The following is a 23,685-nucleotide window of genomic DNA, read 5'->3' as shown; positions in this document are numbered from 1 at the left end:
CTCAAGAGGATCTGCAGTTGTAAAACAGGCCATTAACAAACTGACATAATACACAGATAATTAAAAATTGACTCTATTGAAGAGCAATTGGTTGCGCTGGCGCCAGCTACTCTCTGCACTAAATGGGGGAGCCTGTAGGGAAAGAAAAAGTCCAATATCATACTGGATACAGTGTGCAGCAAGAATATTAAAACTGCACAGGGAACCTTTTTACAGAACTATTTTCAACACTGATAACATCAAGGCACCTAAAAGCAAAACCCCAGAATACAGTTATTTCTCTGCATGAAATAAGTGTAGAAGTCCACAGGGTTTCCACAGTGAAAAGAGCTATATGTTTTGAACAAAATTTAAACAGACATCAATTTATTTGCTAGTTCCATTAGCTGCTATTCATTACCAATTGAAAAAGCACTGCCAGGAAAGCACGCAGAAATGCTGTCGAAGTAGCTTGATGTGTCCATGCATTCATTTGCTGTGCAACCCAGCAGAGTTCAGCAGCCCTTGGCTTAGAACACCATACTGAAGCAGCACATTTTTCCAGGAGAAAAAAAAAACCAAACCAAACCATCAATATTTATACACCATGCTTATTACTGTGGATTTTCTCACATAAACTCCAAATATTTGATTACTGTTTTCTGGGAACACGAACCTTATTACCGCATAACCTTACTCTGGTGAGCAACTTGATGTTTTTACCCTCATTTCACCATTTGGAAACAAAGTCAGACCAGCAGTTAACAGTTTAATTAGCAACATGCAGGACATTTCCTACTTGGATTTCTTTACATGAGCAGTTTCTGGCAGAAAGGAAGTTAATCACATTTACTTACCCTTTCCTCATGACCAGGAGACTTGAACAGAAATCAACCCACATCTGCAAATTTACTTTGACACTAAAATTCCTTAACCCCTTAGACTGAAGTAAAATAGTCTATGGTTAATGAAGCTTTCTTTCCCAACTGAGTTGCAAAACACTAACAAATCCCCTCACCTTGGCACTTCCGGTGAAACTTTTTACCCTCCTAAACAGTGGCTGTATTTTATGCCAAAAGACAACCAAACCACATGTATTTTGTGCAAAGTTGGCAGTCATCCCTATAATTTACCTCACCTGAGAGAATACATAAACCACCAGAAACAGAGCAATTACTATGTTGTGGGTTTTTTTATTGCCCGCATCTTCAGAGACAAGAACAATGTCTATAAATCTTACCTATGGTTAACTTATAAAAAAATATATTTCAGGAACATGTTAAAATAGATACAATTCATCTGATGTTGTATAATTGCAATAGAATGTACAAGGCTGTACTTAGACATGAGTTGAATAGATTTGGTAAGAAACATCTCTTACACAACTGAAAAACAAAGAATCTCAGTATTTAAAATCTAGCCATTATGAATTATATACAAATGAAGGCAGTAATGCTACAGAAAAAGATATATTAGATCACCCAGAACTCTAGCAGTCCTATCAAAATACAGGTAATAATGAAATAATTCTGCCAAATGCTAGAAGACATGTTATTTATGTCCCCTGTAAACTAAGGACAGTGTTCTACCACTCAAAAACATGCATCAAATCCTAGTAATAATCTTTAAATGAAAGTACATTTAAAAAAAATACCAAAGTATTTATACTATGAATGGTATTTGTTATCCTGTTCATGTACAGCAGAAAATGACAATGCTGACAACAGCTAGCATGCACCAGACAGGACTGTCAAAAAAAGTGCAGATCTTTTTCAAAGAATGAAAGGAAGTGTTGTAGGATTAGGAAAGTATTATCTAGTTTTTAAGAAATATTTGTACATTCATGTATTTCATTTTAGCACGCTTTCCCTAATTGATGCTATTTCCTAAGAAGTCATTCAGCTGTGGTGTTCTACTTGCTCAGATTCAGATATCTTCATAATTAGAAATACCTCCACATATTTGCTACATGAAGTGCTTGCACCAACACACAGATAAACACGGCTTCCAATGTAACATGTTCTAATTGATATAATACATTTTATTTTGATGTTTGTACCTTAGACATCAGGAAGTAAGACTACACAAATAATAAGCGTATGCAGAAGAGTCAAAATTAACAAGATGAAACTATAAAAGCGCTTAACCTACTAAGCACACAGTTTGCCTGACAGTCAATAGAAGAATACACAGACAAAAAAGATGACAGTGCTATTTTGTATTATGTTTCCCTATATGTACACTTAGAAAGTTTAGCCACCAAAAAAAGTTGCATTTAGCTCCCAATACAGATGATAATAGTTCTACCAAGACCATCAGAAGATCTCTTTGCTATACAGTAGCTCAGTTTTTTCAGATCAAATCTTCCACAATTACTACTTTTTCTTCTCAATTGATAGCTAAGCTACTTTAATTTTCTTTTTTTTTTTTAAGCCAGATAGTATGCTAGCTTCAAGTTTAAAAATCTTTAAATATATTCATACACATCTACAAAATACTAAAACCTCAACAACAGAGCCCTACAAAGAGAGGTTCACTGTTTCTGTACTTAACTTCCCAGCACTTAGACTGTGAATCATTGCAATCATATTGGCGTGTCTGTTCAGTTCTTCCTTCTGTAGTTTTACAAGCGCTTCTTTTTCTTCCAAGCGTCCTTCCAACTGGGATTTTTGAACTTCTAGAGAAGATGCCTGCAGAAACAAACAAAATGTTATCATTTATTTCATTAGCAACTGAAAAACATACACAATACAGTGAAAGCTAAGTGGCCTGCTGGTCAATTTAAGGAAGTAATTAAACAGCACAGTTTTAATTTTAAAAGCTTATTTCAGAAATATCTTTCTCAGCTATACATTTGGTGCAAATGAATGATTAAAGCTACTGCCACATTTCAAAACATTAAATACCATGGGAAAGCACCAACTCCCACATTATCATTGTCCTATTAAACAGAAGTGTTCACAGTTAAGCCATCCACGTTTCATTTCAAGCCCCACACCAGTAAATATTTACCAAGAACAAGGGAAATATTTGCTATACAGCAGATAATATTGCCTGGAGAGATTAGCCTTTGCTTCCAGGGAATGGAAATACAGGAAGTGCTTTGCCGGTCTGCACATTTTGTGACTGCTGATCAGTTTGCATGTACAATGAATCTGTGCCTTGGGACTTTACCAGCAAGGACATACAGGCTGTACTAAAGTTTTGAGGATTTTGTTTTGGTTCTTTTGGTTTTTTTAGGCATTGCCTGGTTAACTCTGTTTTGAAAAAAGACGCTGTTTTTCTTAGAGATAGAAATAGATATTTTATCAGAATTTCAAAGATCAAAAAGAAAATCAGATGCATTTTGGTGTGTACATATGTAGCACTGACACCTTAATTGAGGACGCAAGAAAGGGCAGAAAGCAAGCCAATCCACATTTTACAGCAGTCAAAGCTAATGAAAAGGCGTCTCTTATTTAATATTGTACTACAATTGTGTTCTGGCTTGTTGTTGTTGTTGTTTTTCCCCCAAACGTTACATACTCACACACTATGCCTCAGAGCCTGACTGACTTCTTTTCTCCAAAATGTAAGCTCAGCTACTCAAAAGGTATACAATTAAAGCTGAGAGAATTTTTTCTTGTCTACTGCATAGACTGCTCTAGTTTCTTTAGCCACTTTATTACTGAAATTTTGATTTACCAGCTTGAGCAGTTCTATAGCTATCTACAATTCTGGTCTCTAGAATGCAGCTGCAAATAATTTCTTACCTTGATACTCAGTTCTTTCCTTCCTTGTTCCGTCTTACTTAATTCCTTTCTCAGAATATCTATTGTTTGTTCCATATCTGTTTTTTCTTTCTGCTGAGTTTTCAGTTTCTCTTCCAGAACTTTTATTTTCTGTTGCAAGGCTTAAGAAAACAAATACATCAAAAGATGAGTTGCCAAACTTAGAAAAGAGATACTGCATTGCCTAAGAAACAAGCGGTTTTTTTAGACTCTGCATGGCTGCTCATAACTGAATTACTGAGTAGTGCCACCTAGTGATAAGTTTCAGTGGTTGCATACAGTAATTTGCAGAAGAGTTAAGTTCTTTTAATTTGCAGTTCCTACAGAAAATAGTTCTAATGGACATGCTGACTGACACATGATGCTGTGCAGAGATTAAGTGAAATCCATATAGTTTGGGAAATCACGTTTATGTATCCTTTCAAGAAAATAAAAATCGATATTTGCTTCGTTCAGCTATTACGTATCCCTGGCTAACTTTAAGATTTACAAGTTACTTAGTAAGATATAGCCGCTTATCCAGAGCACATAACAACAACATCTAGTTGATCCAGTTAATTCTGTAGGTTCAGTGACCTTTAGGTGAGTGACTTACTTGCTATTTTGTCATCTCTCTCCTGTAGCTGTTGCTGTAATTCTTTTATGTGACCTTCAGTTTCTACCAACTGTGCAGCAGTCCTAAAATTGCAGAGGAATAAATTTTAACTATCAAAGTGAGATATGCCACCGTTTTTTTGTCCTAAGAAACTAGCATGATTTTTGTATCATTTCCAATTGCTGTCAGGAGCTTCATATCAACAACCTTATGAATTTGTGGGCTCTGAGTAGAGACAGATTTATTTTTTTTTCCATTTCCCCCCCCACCATGAAACAGTAATTTCCATTCTCTGATCACAGACATATAGTAAAAAGGTTCATACGTGGAGATTAAACACCAGAAACTGTTGCTTTTGATTACAGCCACAAAGCATTCAGAATACCATGATAGAACTTGAAATTGTCATTCAACCCAAGTCAAAATTCACTGTCATTAGTGACTGGGGAGGCTCAGGTTTTAGCTTTTAGTATGCTCCTGAAGTGACAATACCATTAGGAAAATCTGTTTAGGTCATCATCCATGCAAGCACATCTATGCATAAAGGTTTTCCAATACCATTCTGAACATCTTCCAGATTGTCACACAACATTCAGAGGGAAAAAAACAAAACAAACCCATCAACCAACCAACCAACCACCACCACAGTTTAGAAGATTGCCATAGCTCATAATAGGTCTGCCACAATCCTCCCTAATTAGGATAACATTTAGTTTCCAGCATCATTTAGTATATATAGGTACTGTCTTCTACCAGTATTATAGCTGTAACCAGAGCACTTCATACTCCGTGAAGCTAATTTGCTTTTTCTTCTACTAGTTAGCTTAATTTCTAAGGCGTATTCCCTCTGCCACTTGCCTTGAGTAGTGGCATCTACTGTCACTCTTGTTTACTTATTTGTCCACTTCCTATCTACCAGTTTCTAAGCTGCAGCCTCTAGCAAGAGATGAGGGGAGTATATTTGCATGGTCTCCATTTTATTCGTGGCAATTCAAGGATACCTAAATAATAACTGCTCCCCTGACCTGCCTTTAAAAAGGAGCAGCTTTCATCAGAATACCTCCCCAACTACACTGAGCTGCATATTACACCAGTGAAAGCAAGTATCTGAATTTATTCAGTAGCAAACCAATGTATTGGTAAGAAAATTTTTCCAGTTGAATCAAAACTCAAGGCAGTGACTTGGATTGCTCTGATTACTGACAAGGCAAGAGCCTGGAAGGATGAAGTGAACTTTGCAAGTAAAACCAAGAATAACATTTTATTTCTAAACTGAATACAAGGGCTGGTTATGAGCATATTTTAAAGATATCTTCTGCAAAATTAGGTATTAAACAACATTTTTCAAATCGGAACCCTATTCCCTTAGTTACATTGGTGAAAAGTACATCAGACCTCTATTTTTAACCATCCAGAAGGAAAAAAATATAGTTGGTCCTCAAGAAGACATAAGTAATGCTAGTTTTATGGTTGAGGAATGACATTTTATACCACAGACTGAATAGCAACTATCACTATTTCTAATATAATTTTTAAATGTATTAATACAGTGGCGTTGGTTTTGTTGTGTTTTTTTTTGTTGTTGTTGTTTTTGTGGGTTTTTTGTTTGTTTGTTTGTTTTGTTTTTCTTTTTATTTTCTGATCTGACAACTTTACAAAGAAACCTTGCAGGTTATAAGGAAATACGTGAAAATCTTTGGGTGAAAACAGCATTTAAGAATTCAACAATGTAAGATGCACCTCCCTCCTCCCCCACATGCACCCAAGAATTGGGTCACCTTCATGACCTACTTCCTACTGTCATTGAAGTCTGTGGGTATTCCCCACCACCACCAACCAATACAGGAGCAAGCCACTGAAGTCACTACCACAAATTTTAGTCTTAACATACACATATAAAGCAACCTGAAGCATCTTTCCCTTCCTCTAATTCCATTTCTTAGATGTTACTTAAAGCACAATTGAAAATTTGAGACTGAAGTGCTATTTAGGCTTACTGTTCATCTTCAATTTGCTTTAAAAAGACTGAATTGAGCTTACCTGTCATTCTGCTGCTTGAGTGATTCATTTAGTTTCTTCATTGTTTCCATTTGTTTATTTAGTGAATTGTATGTAATCTGTAGGTCTTTATATTGTCTTTCAGTTGTTTCATACCTACAAATGAATTGGGGGGTTATGGTTGAAACATAAGTGCTTTTGAAAAGCTTTTACTTTAGTAGTTTGTCAAATAAACATACTTGGCATTATTTGTGCAATCATCCCACTCAAGCTAAAAGGTGCTTTGGAGGGGAAGACAGAGGGAGTTGGTCGAGGACTTTTGGTGGTAGTTTGTCTGGGTATTTTGTTTTAAATGAACATACTTGGGGTGGAGGGAGAACACCAATACAAAACCAAAATCAAACCAAGCTTTGGTGGCTCCCTTACATATCCTTATTTATTAACAACCAGAAGCAACCTTCCTCCAATAGAAATTTCTTAGGAACTGCTAAAACATACAGATGCCTTTAGAAATTTGACATATACAAACTGTTATAAATTAGCTATTTGCAGTCATCTTTTAGGGACCCTTTGAGTCAGTCTATGATCTCCAGTTGTCTGGTGATACTAAAAACTGAACAGACTGAAGACAATGCAATGTGCAATTAATACAAGTTTATGAGGTAGGTCTCATGCCCTAGGCGAATGTTTTCCTACCAAAAGGAAAATTCTCTGCCCTGCTGTCAATTTTATGATTTTTTTTTTTTTAAGAAACCCCATATTTAAAATGTGCACATTATTTAGAAAGCAAGTTTTTGCTTTATAAAGAATCAGACAGCTATTTTATTCCTACTTTGGAGAATTTACTGTTATATACTAGATGCACTTCCACAGTGACCATACTAGCTACTTACTCAAGAAATCTGATAATGGACAAAAGTCTTACACGTTTTTCCTCCCTCAATAAATCCCTTATTGGCAGCAGTATGCCTTAAAAATTGTCTAATATGTCTGCTCCCATCATTAAGCAAGAAACCTGCTCTAAAGTTTTACCAGTTGCTTTGCCTTGCTGACACCTAGTGATGAGACCAATCCATGGCAGTGGAAAAGCCAAGGCTCTTTTAAGCCTTTATTCTTCCAAAGCATATTTTTATAGTTCAAATCCTTATGTACTTTTTAGGTCTCACATGTCCTTTTTCAGCTTGAGATGCCAAAGAAATAATGCTTATAAATAATTCAGGACACACACAGTGCTTCCTTCCTTCCTACCTTACTTTTACTTAGTTGCAGTCAAATCTCCTACAGAAGTTACCAAAGATGCAAGCTCCTGCCTTATACAGACATACTGTACTGACTGTTTCTCCAGACTATTTATAGCATGTTGTCAAGACAACATATAAGATCAAAGAAAAAAAGCCAAGAGTATGGTATAATACTAATAGAAAATAAGTGTTGTTATTTCCATTTCTTAGAGAACAATGTTCCCTTTCCTACACAGTTCATGCTAGTTCCTGAACTGGACCTTCAACATCTACAAGTTTACAGTTCTCACTCCATTTAACATATTAACTTCTAGAATGGCTTAAGTTAATCTCACTGACAAGCATACAGAAAAAAGAAATCACTTAAAAACATGAAGTAGCATGTAATGTTGCCCTTATAATGTGTTTAGCCCAGGAAAGGGCTTTATCACACTTTGAATATGAAGTATTTGCTTAGAGATCTTACCTCTGAAGAAGATCGACAGAGGATTTTTTCAGTATTTCATGTTCTTCAGCAACTGTTTGCAGTCTCCTGTTGTGTTGAAAGAGCTGTTCAATATCAGTCTGTGCTCTTTCAGATTCTACCTGCTGAGCTTTCAGCAAATCATTAAGTTCTTCATTTTTTCGTTCTGCATCCTTCAACATTGCAGCAAGAGTTCTTGCCTTTGAGTGGAAAGATACGCCCCATCAAAAAAAACAATTTACAATTACAGGCAATTCTGTTTCACAAGTCACTTTGTAATATGCATATTTGAAGCCATACATCTAAGAGTAAAACGCCATCAGCTACATTAAGAAATTGATTTCTCTCACCTAATATTAACTACAAATTAATTTGTTTACTCTAAATTCCTTTAGCTGCCTTTATAGACAGTGTGAGGGTAAAAGGAAGAAAAAAGTGAAAGATAATACATTTTAGGTATGGATTTAGTAATCTGCAGCCCAATCTTTATTATAACCTTAGAATGCAAAGGAAAATAAGATGTTTACAGTGAAAAATCAAGACTGCTCTAAAGTGCAAGCATAGCACACAGCTAAGCAGTATGAAGTTTCCACACATGCAATCACAGCTGAATCTCCCCAGCCAGTTTTTTACTCAGCCCTACCCCAGAGTCCCAGAATGAAGCTTCTGCTACTTACCTCAGACTCAGCCTGTGCTCTCTGACATCGGTACTGAGCCATCAGCCTGTCAGCCTGGGCAAGAGCCAGCGCCTTTGCTTCCAAAAGGTCTTGCAGCCTGCTTTCTTTAGACTGTACATAAGAACATTTTTCATTAACATTTTCTGAATGTAGAGGCAGCAATGTACCCATTCACATTAGGTCATACTCACTGCTAATGCTGACAGTTTCTGCTCATAGACATCCATTATGTCAGATACCCTCATATCAGTGATTGGCTCCTTCATCTGTGGAAATATTTTCCAATTACCAACACTGTAAATTAGTATTTACTTAGACAGGTAACATGTGCCTAAAGAGCTGAGTAGTTTTGTGAGCTCCACCTGTCTACTAGCTTTTCAAGTTCTTATTTTTATATCTGAGATTATCTGCTCAAAGGCATCCACCTGACTCTTGCAGAAAATCTGTGAAAAATTGAACTATTTAGGCTGAATAGGATTCAACTGCATAAGACTATCAGTCCAGCACTATGAAAAAATAACATCACCACTCTAAAGTGGTTCCCTTTGGTCTCATCTTTGCTGGAGAATTAGCAATTCCCTCATAGGACACCTAAAGTAATTTGCCCTAATATTAACAGCATGAAACACACACAGCTAAAAATTCTTCTTCATACTCTGTGGCCTTCTCACAACACACAGATTATCAGACAAGCCCCAGGAAAGTTGTTCTGAAAGGATACTATCCAGAACAGAACTTGTTATGTTAAGCCATTGATTTAGCAGAGAAAATTTATTTACCATATATGGCACAAGTCCTAGGTGTTTATTTGCAGATGACACCAAGCTGAGTGGTACAGCTGACACACCTGAGGGACAGGATGCCATCCAGAGGGGCCTGGACAAGCTCAAGAAGCAGGCCCATGCAAACCTCATGAGGTTCAAAGCTAAGTGCAAGGTCCTGCATCTGGACTAGGGCAACCCCCAATATCAATACGGCTCGGGGATGAAGGAATTGAGAGCAGTCCTGCAGAGAAGGACTTGGGGGTGCTGGTGGATGAAAAGCTGGTCATGAGCCAGTAATGTGCGCTTGCAGCCCAGAAAACCAACTGTATCCTGGGCTGCATCAAAAGGAGCGTGGCCAGCAGGTTGAGGGAGGTGATTCTGCCCCGCTGCTCTGCTCTGGTGAGACCCCACCTGGAGTCCTGTGTCCAGCTCTGGAGCCCTCACCACAGGAAAGACATGGACCTGCTGGAGAGGGGCCAGAGGAGGCCACAAAAATGATCAGAGGGCTGGAACAGCTCTGCTGTGAGGACAGGCTGAGAGAGCTGGGGTTGTTCAGCCTGGAGAAGAGGAGGCTCCAGGGAGACCTTATTGCAACCTTTCAATAAGTGAAGGAGGCTTCTAAGAAAGATGGAGACAGACATTTTAGCAGGGCCTGTTATGACAGGACAAGGGGTAATAGTTTTAACCTAAAAGAGGGGAGATGCAGACCAGCTGTAAGGAAGAAACTTCTTATAGTGGTGGTGAAACACTGGCCCAGGTTGCCCAGAGAGGTGGGAGATGCCCCATCCCTGGAGACATTCCAGGCCAGGCTGGACGGGGCTCTGAGCAACCTGATCTAGTTGCAGATGTCCCTGCTCATTGCAAGGGGGTCGGACTGGATGACCTTTAAAGGTCTCTTCCAACCCAAACTATTGCATGATTCTATAATTAAAACGTATGCCCTAGTCAAGTGACAGAGCTACTTGTTGATTTCAGGATATTTTTTCTTCGGCAATGTTACTGTAACACCTGTTTTGAACATCTGTTCATATATGCTGATGTGCAACCAAGTAATTGCTATCCCAGCTGTTCATACAATGAACACCTACTGAAAAGCTACCATCTCCGCAACATTTTGAACCATTATGTAAGTTCTGGTTTTTTTTTTTTTTTTTTGCATATTAACAGTAGCCTCCACATAGCTCCAGTTTATTTTATTGTCTGCAAGCACTTCAACTCTACATTCTTTTTAGATATTAGTACTACAGGAAAAGCTTCTACAAGTTTCCTTCACACTCTCTGCACAGTAATACTGCTAGAAGCATTTTCTCAATTACATTTTTACACACACTTGAGCTTCACACAACATAAGGAACACACAGAGATGAAGTACTGAACTTTAAGTGAATGTGAATATTGATTTTTTAATGGAAAGTTCTACTAATTAGAAGGTCTAAGAAAAGATTCAGTCAACAATTTATCAACAACTTTCTCCCCTCAATAATCAAAGCAGCTTTACAATCTGTCACATTACTGGAAGCTGCTACACCAGTGCTGTTATGCACCTGCCTACATTAATACATGCACAGCAGTGCACCTACAGACTCTCACATTCAGTCCTGAAAAAGATGATCAGTGGAGGCATACAGTAGCAGAGCACAAAGTAACACAATGAAGATTCATTTGACCTTTCCTCAGTATTATTCTAGCAGCTGACCGGAACTGGTAGCTTACCAAGATTCATTCTTATAATTTACAACAAAGAGAGGAGGGTTGCAAAGATAAGATTGAAGGCAATGCCACTCACACATATCAAGTCATTATCAGGCGCTTTCTGTTCATTTTCTCAATTTGCATACTGTCCAGCCAAAAGAAAATAGAAGCAACAATCCATCACTCAGTCTAAAGCAGCTACAAAGCAACTAACTTGCTTTGAACAGAGAAAGAGGAAATATATTCAGTATCTAACAGTATGGCCCACAAAGCAGCACATTGTATGTGGTGCCTGTTTGGGTGTCTCATTCACAAAGCACGTTGCCATAAAAACTTCCTTCTGAAGTAATAACAGCACCTTTCCAAGAAGGCCACAAAAACTGAACTGCAAATGCTAAAGAGTCAAGAAAAGGAAAATGTTTGTATGCCCATTTTGGCATAAAAGAAATGCACTATGCCCTTACAAAGCACCTTATGACCTCTGTTTCATCACAGGCTATCTCTTAGGAAGCAGGGAAGGAGGTTCCTTGTATGTGTCCCAGCAAACCTAGGCAGTTGCAACTACATCTGACAACTGCCTCCGCATCTGACAGCTAGAAGACTGTGAGCAACCCCACTGGGAAAGGGATCTCAATAAGGAACAGCCCGGCTTCTGATGTAACTCTAACTGTAACTGAATTCTGCTTAGGAGCTTAGTAAAAGGAACACATTCTAAACAGGCAGGAACGTAAACTGAATTCAACTGATATATGTGCTATAGCTTGACACTTGGATTTTAATTTCCACGCACCCCAGTAACAAAGTGTCAAATATTTAGTAACAGTATATAAATTCTACTAACCTCTAGTCCAGAGTGGAGTTTTTGTATTAATTCCTGAATATTCGAAGTTGTGAATGCATCACTTGAAGGACAGGATGAAGAGCATCTCACTGAAGTAACATTGGTCACAGTTGACTGCATTTGGATTCTTTTTGATGCATGATCCGTTTCTTGTTGTCTGTAAGCATTATTTGCTGCAATGCTTTCACCAAGCCTGTATAAAACATAAAGGCTGTTAAGGAAACCATCTGCTACAAATATTCTTGCAAGGACTGAGGATGAGAATAATTTTATAACATTTATTTCTCTTTTGCTGAAAACAGACTACTGGGAATGGTCACATTTGCATTATCACATAACGTTAAGACATAGTATCAGATGTGCACAAACTGTCCAGAGATACAGGAAGCAGAAGAAAATGAAAGGCTGTCATGGCTGCCACGGCTAGCCTAGAGAAACATACGCTGCACGTCACCAGAAAGGGCATGGTGTTCAGCTCTTCTTGAGCAGAACTGATCACATCATCATCTGTCTCTTGTTAGCTGGAAAAACAGGCTATTTCATTTGATGTTATTCAATTTAACTAGGCCACTGTTTATAAGCAGGAACACTGAGAGGGTATTTAGAAAGGATTATAATTAGGCATAAAAATAAGATTGAATAATGAAAAGGCAGAGTGCTACCAATAGACCTTTGTTTTCCTTGTCCACGAGGCTGTTTTACAATACTATATTGAGTACAGCACACTTAACTCGGTAAGTTTTAACTGGATTCTAAGTACGCAGATAAAAGTGCAACTGGTTAAAATTTGTATAGAGAACACAAAAGCTTAGACATAAGTAAGTACAGCACCTATATTCCAGTGTCTGTATTTAAATTGTGGCTGGTATTTTCAAGTCGGCTACTAATGACATGTTCCAAATCAGAGAGAATGAGGGCAAGAGCTGATTTCTGAGGCGCCAGCCAAAAAATCATTTCCCCTCAATAAATTCCTTAATTACTAAGTTATGCCAATCATTTCACTGAAGTGCTGTCTCAATTGCTTCCTAAGTGAACAGAGTATTTTTAACTTGCATTTATAGACATGTTATTTGGCTATTACACTGCACAATTCCAGACATACTAGATTGTACAGATCCTTTATTCCTCCAGCCAGAGCATTTGTTACCGGCCATTATAAACACATTTCCTATACCCACAAAATGATGTGATCATAGAATAGTTGAGGTTGAAAGAAGCCTCTAAACAATCTCATTCAACTCTCCAGCTCTAAGCATGTTGCTCAGCACTACATGCAGTAGTTTTGACTGTCTCAAAGAATGAAGATTCTACAGCTTCCCTGGGCAGCCTTTTCCAGCATTTGACTTCCCTTACAGTAAAAGGTTTATATTTATTTATTTATTTTATATATATATATATATATATATATATAAAGAAGTTTAAAATGTATTTTTTCTTACAGTTCAAGTTTGTGCCTACCTCTTGTCCTGTCAATGGATACCACTGAGAAGATTCTGGCTCCATCTTCTTTGTTCCTTTCCATCACACATTTATACAGATACATAAGATCCCTCTGAAGTCTTCTCAACACTACACAAACCCAGCTCTCTCAGTTTTACCTTGTATGACACATGCTTGTCCCTCAAACACCTCAATGCCCCTTCACTAGAACTCCCTCTAGTATGTCTGCATCTCTTGTGTTGGGGAGCCCAAACCTGTGCACACCACTCCAGATGTGGTCTCACCAGGGCTGAGCAGAGGGGAATGGTCACCTCCTTCAACCTGCCAGCAATACTCTTCCTAATGCATTCCAGGGTGCTATTTATCATCTTCACCATTCTTGAAAATAGAAGTTATATTTGCTTTCTTCTAGCCCGCAGGAATCCCTCCCAGTCAGCATTATTGTCAAAGATAATCTGGGGTGGCCTTGCAATGACATCAAACTCCCTAAACACTCATGGATGCATCTGTCAGATCTCATGGACTTTTGTATGTGTTCAGTTGGTTTAAGTGTTCCATACCCTGATCCTCTGCTACCCTTCCTTCCTCTAGACCTTCCCATGGCTCTCAGGGACCTACGATTCCCAAATGGCAAATCATACCAGTGAAGGCCAAGGTGAAAAAGGCATTGAGTACACCAAGCTTCTCCATGTCCTTTGTCATCAGGTCCCCTGTCCATTCAGCAGAGATGCACACGTTTTTCACAGTCTACTTTTTGCTGCTGATGTACTGGTAGGAGTCTTTCTTTTTGACCTTCACACATGTCACCAGGTTCAACTCCAAGTGAGCTATGGCTTTTCTAACCTCATGCCTGTGCACTTGGACACTCTATTTCTTCCAGCTAATCTGTCTCTGCTTCTGCCTCTTGCATGCTTCCTTTTTATATCTGAATTTTATCAGGAGCTCCTTCCAGGTCTCCTGCCACATTTGATGGATTTTCTGCTCATTGGAATGGGATGGACAATTAAGGCCTTGAAGAAAATGATCCTTTGGAAAGGAGGGGTGAAAGGGATGGGGTAGGAGTGGGAGGGGGGGGCAGGGGGAAACAAAAAAAAAACCCCACCCAAACAGCCCTCCTTGACTCATTTTCACCCCAGGGCTGTACATCATAGGGTTCTTCCAAGCCAACCATGAAAAAGAGGTCAAGATCTACTATCCTGAAGTACAGGGTTCTAATTCTACATTTTTTCCCCTGTCCCCTTCTCTCGGGAACTTCAGGATCACCATCTCATGGTCACTGCAACCAAGGATGTCAATGATCTTCACAACCCCAAACAGTCCTTCCTTGTTTGTGAGAAATCAGGTCCAGTAGAATGCCTCCTATCATCAGCTCCTCAATTCTCTATGTTAGGAACTGGTCAATGGCGTGCTCCAGAAACCTCAGGAATTGCTTGTGCCCTACTGCTACCTCTCCAGCAGATATCAATCAAGGTTGTTAAAGTCTCCTACAAAGACCAGAGCCTGTGAACATGAGGCTTCTTCCAGTTGTCCAAAAGGCTTCATCTACAACTTCTTTCTGATCTCACAATCTGCAGCAGAAACCCACTACAATGTTGCCCGTTTTGGTCTGCCCCCGGTCCTAACTCAAACTCTCAGCTGGCTTATCTATCCCAAGGCAGAGTTCCATGCATTCCCTCTGCTCTCTCATAAAAAGGGCAACTTGCCTTTCTGGCCCATCCTTCCTAAAGATCCCGTATCCATCCATTATAGTGCTCCAGTCACGTGAGCCATCCTACCACAAGTCTGTGATTCAATAGCCCTATAACAGCATGCAGACTTACTTCCAGTTTCTCCTGCTTCTTCCCAATGCTGTGTGTATTATTCTGTAGGCATTTCAGAGGGGCACACCACCTCAGTGATTTCCCAGGAAGAGTATGAGGGCTTTTCCCCCATAATATTGTCCTGTAGGAAATCTCATATTTATGTGCATATTGGAGTGACCCAGTTTTAGCTCTACTGTGATGATTGCAACGTTCCTCCTGTTCACATAAACCCAAACCCTTTGTTTTCCAGCCCAGTTTACTACCTTCTCACCTGACTGTTGGTCATCTTTTCCCCTCCCTTGTCGCCTTTAGTTTAAAGGTCTCCTCATCAGGTTGGCCAGTCCTTGATCCTCAGTCTCATGGTCACAGAAACCAAACAAAAACTGTTTCTGGCACTTCTTGCACAACCAATTGTTGGCCTACAGAATCTGTCCACTCCTCCTCAAAGCCTTGCCCCCTTCCTGGCAGAATCACAGGCAACATTACCTGTACCCCTGTGACTTCCAGCTGCCACTATCATGAGTCTCCGTTTCCCAGCCCAACAGGCATGAACTCTGACTGCCCTGCCTTTGGTATGTCTGGGGTCTCAGGCACTTGAAACTGCAAGGTCTTGAAGAAGGATGTGGTTAATCTCTTCCTCATCATCTCCAATACTCACAAGCTGCAGACCTCCTGCAGCTCCTTCACTTGACACCACAGATCCTCAGCAATTGTACACCTCCTGCAGACTAAAAAATTATCTCCTACTGCCCCAGTCCTAATAAGAATTTCTAAACAGTCCCTGCAGCCCAAGACTTCTGGAGCTGCATACCTCTTCTGCAACTCTATTTGGGCTAGCGCTTCAATTTGTAAGATTTATTTTGTACCTGTTTTGGTGGTTTTACAGACATTCCTCTACTTAAACAACATGCTCCCCTGCCCTGCCCCCATGTTTCTTTCCTTAAGTTTACAGCTAACTAGTTATACTGATATTGTTGATACATAGTACTACTTGATAACCATAAAGCCAGCATTGATGTTTCTAGGATGAACACAGTTTTAGACTTATGACTGTGTTCTTATCACTGGCCTGGTTTTGGGTTATGATTGAGAGGAGTATGATTCCCTAAGGTATAGAGAGGTTTTTGTTTTTTAAAGTTCTTATACGTGCAAATATGTTCAACGACCAAAGAACCACAATGAGGCAAATTACCATGATTTGGTTAAGGTCATCTTCCTTTACTTTTTCCTCCCGTATAATTAGTAATTCTGTCACTCTTCCCAGATAAGCTAGTTATGTCACAAACCTTTCACTTGAGAAAAGCAGCTCGAATACCAAAAAGACATCCAGTTTGGAAGTCCTTTTAAACAATTTCCATTTTTGTTTTTAAAAAGCTCTGCTAACAAAATGGGAAGAAGTTTCAGATTAGTTTTCTAGGTTACAAAGACTGTAATACAACTTAAGATTGTCTTGCATGTTCTATTACATCTACAGCATAAGGACCCCATCAAACACAGTATCTCAATATTTTTCCTGTACTTAGAACACCTTAAATATACTACCTGAATTGTCATCTGCCTGTGTCTTATCCTATTCTGTTCTTTCTTGGAAGTTACTGCAAAAGCGTAAGAAAGACTTTAAGAACTGAAGAGTGACATGTGTGACAAAGTTCAGTAGAGAGAGAAATCTGACAGTATTAGACATACTCCACATAGGAAGTTTCAAGAACAGACTTCAGACAAATGAACACTGAGGGACATAAGTCAATCACCACTATGTTCTCTGGGATCCAATATTAATTGAATATCATCAGCATTTGAACTAGTTCCTCTGGTGACCAAATCGCTACTATCTGTTAACTGCAGATAAAGAAGAACAAGACAATTTTTCTGAAGCTTCTGTCTCTGATGAACTGAAAGGTATATGTCAAGAAACATCAGTATCATTAAGTCCATAAAAATGTCAAATCCTACCAGACTATCACAAAAATAAACTTACACTGTGGCAGGAAAATCTGGTAAGGGTGCAGCCTCAAACAGTATTCCAAGTCCCACTTGGACTTGCTCTCTATGGTCTGATGTTAAAGCAAATGCCAAAGGTGTGATCAAGCGTTGATCCTAAAAGAGAAACTACTTTGGTCAAAACAAGATATAACAGTCAACAATAAAAATCCCACCCAGATATCACAATATCAAAGTCTATGAGCACAGAAGTGTTTTATTCAAAACTTAAGCTACCTTCTTAAATTCGCCCTTCTAAGTTTCTCAGCCTGAAGTCAATGGAAGAGAAGTGATTTTAAAAATAGTTTACACTTCAGGGTATTTAGAAATGTGTTCTCCCATTAAAGCCAAACGCAACAGGTAAAAAAAACTACTTTAATTCCTTCAGGTTTTCAATTGCTCGATTTCCATTATCAAGAGTCATAAGCTTAAGTCTTACAAGGATTTTCTGAGGAGCACGAAACTCTCACTGCTACCAACTAAATTACACAATTCCCATTCTTGAAAGAAAACCTTTCAAAAGAGCATGAAGCATTTGACTATCTGGATTAATTTTCCACCTACAAAGTAAATTGTTAAGGTACCAACTGACCAATTACACAAAGTCACAAATTAGATGTATCTATTTAATAGTAACCAACTCCACAAATAACTATATGCTCGTGCCAACTTTTTCTATTTTGCTATATTTAAACTGCAGTCCTAATAGAGTCTTAAAAGGACAATTCTTACCAGGCAGCTGAAGTACAATTTCACATGCATTACTGAAATAAATGGACTAAAAGCAACCTGCTTTTATTTTAGAATTAACAATGAAATAACCTCTAAGAAGTGTGCCCAGGGGACTATATCGTCATAGAAGTTTTACCACTTCAGAAATAAGCACACAAAACATTCAGAACTAAAATTACTGTAGTGCAATGACACCTTCCTCACAGATATGCTTCACAAGATGTTTTAAAAATCATACCTGTAAAATTTTGTAGAAGCTGACCTCCATACCAGGTACATCCTGCTTCAGTCTGCTCATCAGGTCAAGTGTTCTCAAAATAATATCAGCAGCAAGTTTGCTTTTAAACATAAAAATAGAAAATCAAAGTGGAAGACAAAAAAGGCAGAACAAGATTTGTCAGATCAGCACTGATAAATAAATTCAATCCATTTCAAAAAAATTAATAAATACCTTCACAAAGAAGTTGAATATGTCTAGCAAGGCAACAGTGCCAACACAGAGAGATCACCAAATTCCTTGACATGCTGATGAGTTTCTCCAGCATGCCCAGGATGGAAACAGTGAAGACTGAAAAAAGAGGCACTTTCAAGTTGAAAGTGAGAAGGGTTTAATCACAGGTCAAATTATATTTCACTGGGTTCTGGCCATATAACTCTTAGTTATATCAACATTCAAGCTAATGACAATGAGCTGAAAGAATGTGTATTCCATTTGTAGTGCAATAACTCCTTCCCCCTCCCAATATGTGATATTTTTGAACTCTGGTTGCATAAAATCAAAATGAAAAATTAGGTGCCATGAGAAGTTCTGGAAGCTTCAACTTGGATAAGCTTGAGCTACAGCATGAGCTTTAAGTTCGTTGTTCCACATAAATGGATTTCCAGCTTACACCAAAACCAGTATCCAAATGTTTATGCTAGGTTTTACTTACTAAGTTTGATTTAAATGGTACTTCCAACTACAATTTACTTTCCATTGGAAAAATATCACAACGGTCATACAGGTCTCACAAAATTGGATTTTAGATAAAGTTGTGTGCTTACCACATTTTAGAGTCCACTACTTTTGTTCCAAAACCAGTATCAATCCCACTATAGGTAAATTGATGTTCTATTAGAGACACGCACTGGCTGGCAGTCAGGACCTTTGAAGCACGCATTTTCAGTATGTCATCTCTACAGAGCAGTAGACTGAGTTAAGAATAAACTTAATATACCTATATTTAGGTACTAGCACCAAAAGGCAACGTCTGCTAATACTAAAAGACACGAAAGTTAGTGTACCAAAGGAGAAGAGCCTCCAAAAGTGCTATTAAAACACAACTACTGAAGTCATGCTTAACTCACAAGCCAAGTAACCCTCACTTTTCAATTAAAATTCACAACTAGGCAGAAACCAAGAGCTAAGGGAAACCACAATAAAATGAGTGGCATAAAGAAAGATGACGAACAAGAGGCCATGAGCAATCAGTTCCTTATACAAGAACTAGTTCTCTAGAAGTGAATTAGTAAAGAGACTTTTTCAACAGAAATCAGCTTAGATGCAGGACTATGTCCTGCAGTCACGTCCTCCTTACTACATGACACTGTGGACAACAAGAATCCAAAAGGAGTGAAAAACTGTATCATTTCACACTATTTTTCCATGTTTCACTGATGTAAGTTTACATATTTGGCTGGGAGCTGCATCTGACTTCACTATATGAAAATATTATACTGATCAAGAAGATGCCCACCCAAACTCCCCTTGCAATTACAACTGAAAACACTCATCTTCATCTTTGATCTGCAAAGTGCTTCTATACTGTTGAATAGCCACCACATTTTATCCTGCACCACTGTATTACACAATAATTTCAAAGCAATTAGAAAGCTACTTAAGGTCTTTGAAGATGACAGTCCTAAGTAAAATAACAGCAGCTACTGTCATTAAAACTACCAAAGTGACCCAAGATGGATATTTCTTTTAACATCTTACAGCAGATCATGTTGGAGAAATAATAAATTGCCAATAGGCAAACAAAAAGGATATTTGTCAGGACATTAATAGCCTTGACCATTCTTTCACACTTTTTCTTCACTAATAGCTCATCCACAATCTGTTCCGGCATCTGAAGATGATCAATAAGAACAGGCAGCAGAAGATCCACAAAGTGTTCAGCTGAGGTGCTGTTCCCAGTATTAATAACATCCTGTAATAAACACATTTTCATTTGTGTCAATATTTAAAACTAAAGAACCAAGAAGCCAAGCCTATTCTACCCCTTCCTCCACCAGCCTGTCTTCTAGCTTTCCTAGCCTCTTGCTATTTCAGGTTTAAGACTGCTGGTAAGTATCATACTGGAGGAGGAAGTTTAACAAAGAGTACAGAAACAGCAGAAACTTCCTCATTTCTACAAGTCCTAGAAAGCAATTATTTGATAGCTTTGTATCTGCCTCATGACTTCATGAACTGCCATATCTTCCACTTAACTTTCAAGGCAGACTTGTTTCTAAAATGCAGCGTGACTTTAAAAGAAATGTGCGTTTACAAAGTATGGAATTCTAGAACAGGGAGAATTTTATTTCTGGTATATTTCTACAATAACTTTTCAAGGCAAATGTTAACAGTTAATTGAAAAATCAATTAAAAACAAAACAAAACAAACAAACACAAAAAATCTATCTGCTAAGAAGCTCTTTAAATTCAATTATCAGTCTTGGTACCTCAAAAATCTCTTTGAATAATTGCAATGCTAGAACTGAACAGTCTTCAGAGCCTTCCAATGGTTGGTTTGACAAGTGCACCAATGCAACAGATGGCTCAAAAGTCTTTGAGCGAGTCGTAAATCTGGTATTTCCAGAGACCGGCAAGCCAGATGGTTCCAGTATTGCCTGCCGCAGGGTATGACGCAGTTCTATCACAGAACAGAAGGCAAGCAGCAGTTCTAAGATCTGTGTGAAGTGAATGAGAGTTCAAATGCTTTTAAATCAAGTACTCGTACAGAAATTTCAACTTTCATAGTACAAGTCTAAAAAGATACTTAAGTTCTATGCAACTCCTTTTAGCACTTTAAAGATTTCTGAAGAATTGCTTTCTCTCCTTAAAGCCAAGTCAGCAACAGAAATACACTTCATTAGAGTGATGAAGGCTTGGGACAGCCAGCATTCTGTGTATTGGTCTCCTTCATTTAAAAGAAAAAAAAAAAAACCAAGAACAAGAACAACAACAAAAACCCACCCCCACATGACTGCTGGCTACAGATCTAATAAGCAGTAGAAATGCACATACACTCAGAATGAAAAAAGCTTTAGAAGGGAAAATATTCTGACACACCAATGGATGCACATGTGTAAACTCTGAGACAAAGAAAAGCACCCTGGAAAGCTCCTCAGCGATATGTATTTCTAATTAAAACCAATAAACAACAACAACAAAATCACATACACTGAAACATCAGCATTTATCATTTACTATTATGTGAAATGCATCCATAAAAAAAGCTTAAGATGCTTTTTACAGATATATTTAGCCCAAATATTTTCACAACATTTCATATTTTAGCCTCTAGCAACATTTATTTAAGGTGGCAGTGAGACAAAGCTGAATGTGACAGTTAACTGCTTAACCCAACATGGCATTAAGTTGTTTGACTAATATAAAGAACTTACTCCTAAATATTTGAAATTAGCATCATCATTCCCTGATCATCATTTCAAAGTCTGAGTATTAATTCAAGTTTCAGGCAATGAAGTGGAGCGCACACTGCATTTCAGTAGATCCCCGAATTTCTTATTAGCTAAAGCACAGAAAGTGTTTATGTTGGCTTTTTGCCTTTATGTCTTGTTGCCTGAAAGCAGACACACAATCTGGCCAAAAAAACCCCACCAAAACAACACACCAGCTATTACAAATTCAACCTGTCAGCCATTTGAAGAACTAGAAAATACAAACTTGGTGAATACCATAGGTCATTTAAAAGTCATGAAGTATGTATTTAGATATTAACCCTCGTACACAAGGAACCTACAGAAGTGGAACTAGATTAGTAGTTTTACGCTCTTATGCTTGAACTGAAAAAGTATAAATACCTTAGATGACGAATCAGGATCCCTTCCATGAAGAAGGTCTAACACCTGACCAAGGCATGAGGTAAAGTGTTCATATCTGCAGCATACATAGAAAAGGAAAACAAACAAACAAACACACACCACAACAACATGAAAAAAGGGAATTTCAACACTCAAATATTTTTATGGAATGATGAATGCAAGTGTCCTATTCTCCTCCTTACCCCCAAACACTTTAAGTATAGTGATAGCTTTGGTGTCATTTCTATTTAACACAGCCTAAACTTTAAAAATGTTCTAAGAATTAGAGCAAATTCCTTAACATAAGCCAAGATTTACCAGCTGGTTTTACTGCCAGATTTAGATTCAAATTCTGCAACTAAATTCTGCTCACTGAATTTGCACAATGACTAGTCAAGCCCTCCACAGAACTACTCTGTAATGGCCTCCAGTGAAATTACTACAACTTCAACCATACTATTCCACTAGAAGAACATACAGGCCTGTAAAAGGCATGATAGCTATTGCTCACCTTTTCTGACCACTGATACTTGTCCAGACAAAGAATTACTGAACATAACTATTCAATATTGCTTGAGTGACAATGAAAAAACAGATTTTGATCCACACTTCTGTGTGACACTAGTAACGCAAGAATCCTTTAGTTTTAGGTACAGCAGTTGTAATCAACTAGTTACATTCAAAAAGCATCTAGGGAATTTTTTCCAATGCTTGGTTCAGAATACAAACAGCATACAGCAAAGAAACTTAACAAGAGCCTAGGAAAAACACCCTGCACTTTTAGGAAGTAAAGCCATACCTGGTAAGATAATCTGCAACTTTGGGGTTCTTCAGAAGATCCATGAGTAGATCAACAGAGTATTTTCTTGTTAAAGTACCATCTCCATTTACAACAATATTGAATATTAACTGAAATGTCTGATGGATATTTCGAGCATGAAAGAGCTGAAAGAAAGAAGAAAGTTACATACAGGCACATACTTTGCTGGGTCTCTTGCTTATTAAAACTACCTGGGCATCAGAATTTTATTTTGCCAGTGTGACTATCAGTTTTATCTACAACTTAAGAATAGAACAGACTTCAAAATATCACTTACTTTTTCTCCTACTTCTTCATTTAAAGTAAGGCTTGATAAAACTGAAAGTGCAAACACGACCATAGTCAAACTACTATGGGCCAGGAAACTTATTAAGGTGCGATAGAAACTCTTCACATTATTCTAAAGCAAAAAGGAGAAACATAGGCATTACAAATTTTATTCTGTTCTATAAAAACACAAACCTTACAGTTTTTACATATGTATAAATAAGCCATACAACTCATGAATAACAATATTAGAAATATATTCGAATTATAGCTGTTCTCTAGGATATCTATTTGGATCTGTTTAGTTATTGGCCCTGCAAAAAAGGCCATAAGAAATACAAAGGTGATTCCCTAGAGCACAGTAACTCTTTTGTCCTCAAGCTAGAGAATCATGCCACAAAAACAAAACTCTTACCAAAGATTTTATCTTAGTTTGAACAGGTAAGTTGTGACGACAGAGATTTGCCAGGAGTCCTAAACACGGTATCGTTACCTCATCTTCTGTGGATTGACTTAAAAGAAAAGTCCAGAAAGTCAAATAAAGACTTTTTAT

The 23,685-nt window shown here is 38.1% G+C and overlaps 1 protein-coding gene across 1 annotated transcript in view; it reads right to left on the bottom strand.

Moving 5' to 3' along the window:
• Positions 1-1,152: 1,152 nt before the first annotated feature.
• Positions 1,153-23,685, bottom strand: part of CIP2A (cellular inhibitor of PP2A) — a 33,956-nt gene continuing 11,423 nt past the window's right edge. The window contains exons 5-21 of the mRNA XM_005514572.3: positions 23,548-23,644; positions 23,143-23,265; positions 22,845-22,990; positions 22,046-22,121; positions 20,681-20,908; positions 20,007-20,166; positions 19,019-19,160; positions 18,213-18,312; positions 17,241-17,359; positions 12,021-12,213; positions 8,915-8,989; positions 8,724-8,834; positions 8,050-8,246; positions 6,385-6,498; positions 4,345-4,427; positions 3,732-3,871; positions 1,153-2,669 (exon numbers count right to left, since the gene is read on the bottom strand). Coding sequence (XP_005514629.2) covers positions 2,499-2,669; positions 3,732-3,871; positions 4,345-4,427; positions 6,385-6,498; positions 8,050-8,246; positions 8,724-8,834; positions 8,915-8,989; positions 12,021-12,213; positions 17,241-17,359; positions 18,213-18,312; positions 19,019-19,160; positions 20,007-20,166; positions 20,681-20,908; positions 22,046-22,121; positions 22,845-22,990; positions 23,143-23,265; positions 23,548-23,644 — 2,275 coding nt within the window. The 3' untranslated portion in view covers positions 1,153-2,498. The remainder of the gene's footprint in view (positions 2,670-3,731; positions 3,872-4,344; positions 4,428-6,384; positions 6,499-8,049; positions 8,247-8,723; positions 8,835-8,914; positions 8,990-12,020; positions 12,214-17,240; positions 17,360-18,212; positions 18,313-19,018; positions 19,161-20,006; positions 20,167-20,680; positions 20,909-22,045; positions 22,122-22,844; positions 22,991-23,142; positions 23,266-23,547; positions 23,645-23,685) is intronic.

The sequence above is a fragment of the Columba livia genome, chromosome 1 (genome assembly GCF_036013475.1).
Source record: "Columba livia isolate bColLiv1 breed racing homer chromosome 1, bColLiv1.pat.W.v2, whole genome shotgun sequence".
In the NCBI taxonomy this organism is placed as follows: Eukaryota; Metazoa; Chordata; class Aves; order Columbiformes; family Columbidae; genus Columba; species Columba livia.
The sequence above is the reverse complement of the archived record's forward strand: the minus strand, read 5'-3'. Positions and strand labels throughout refer to the sequence as shown.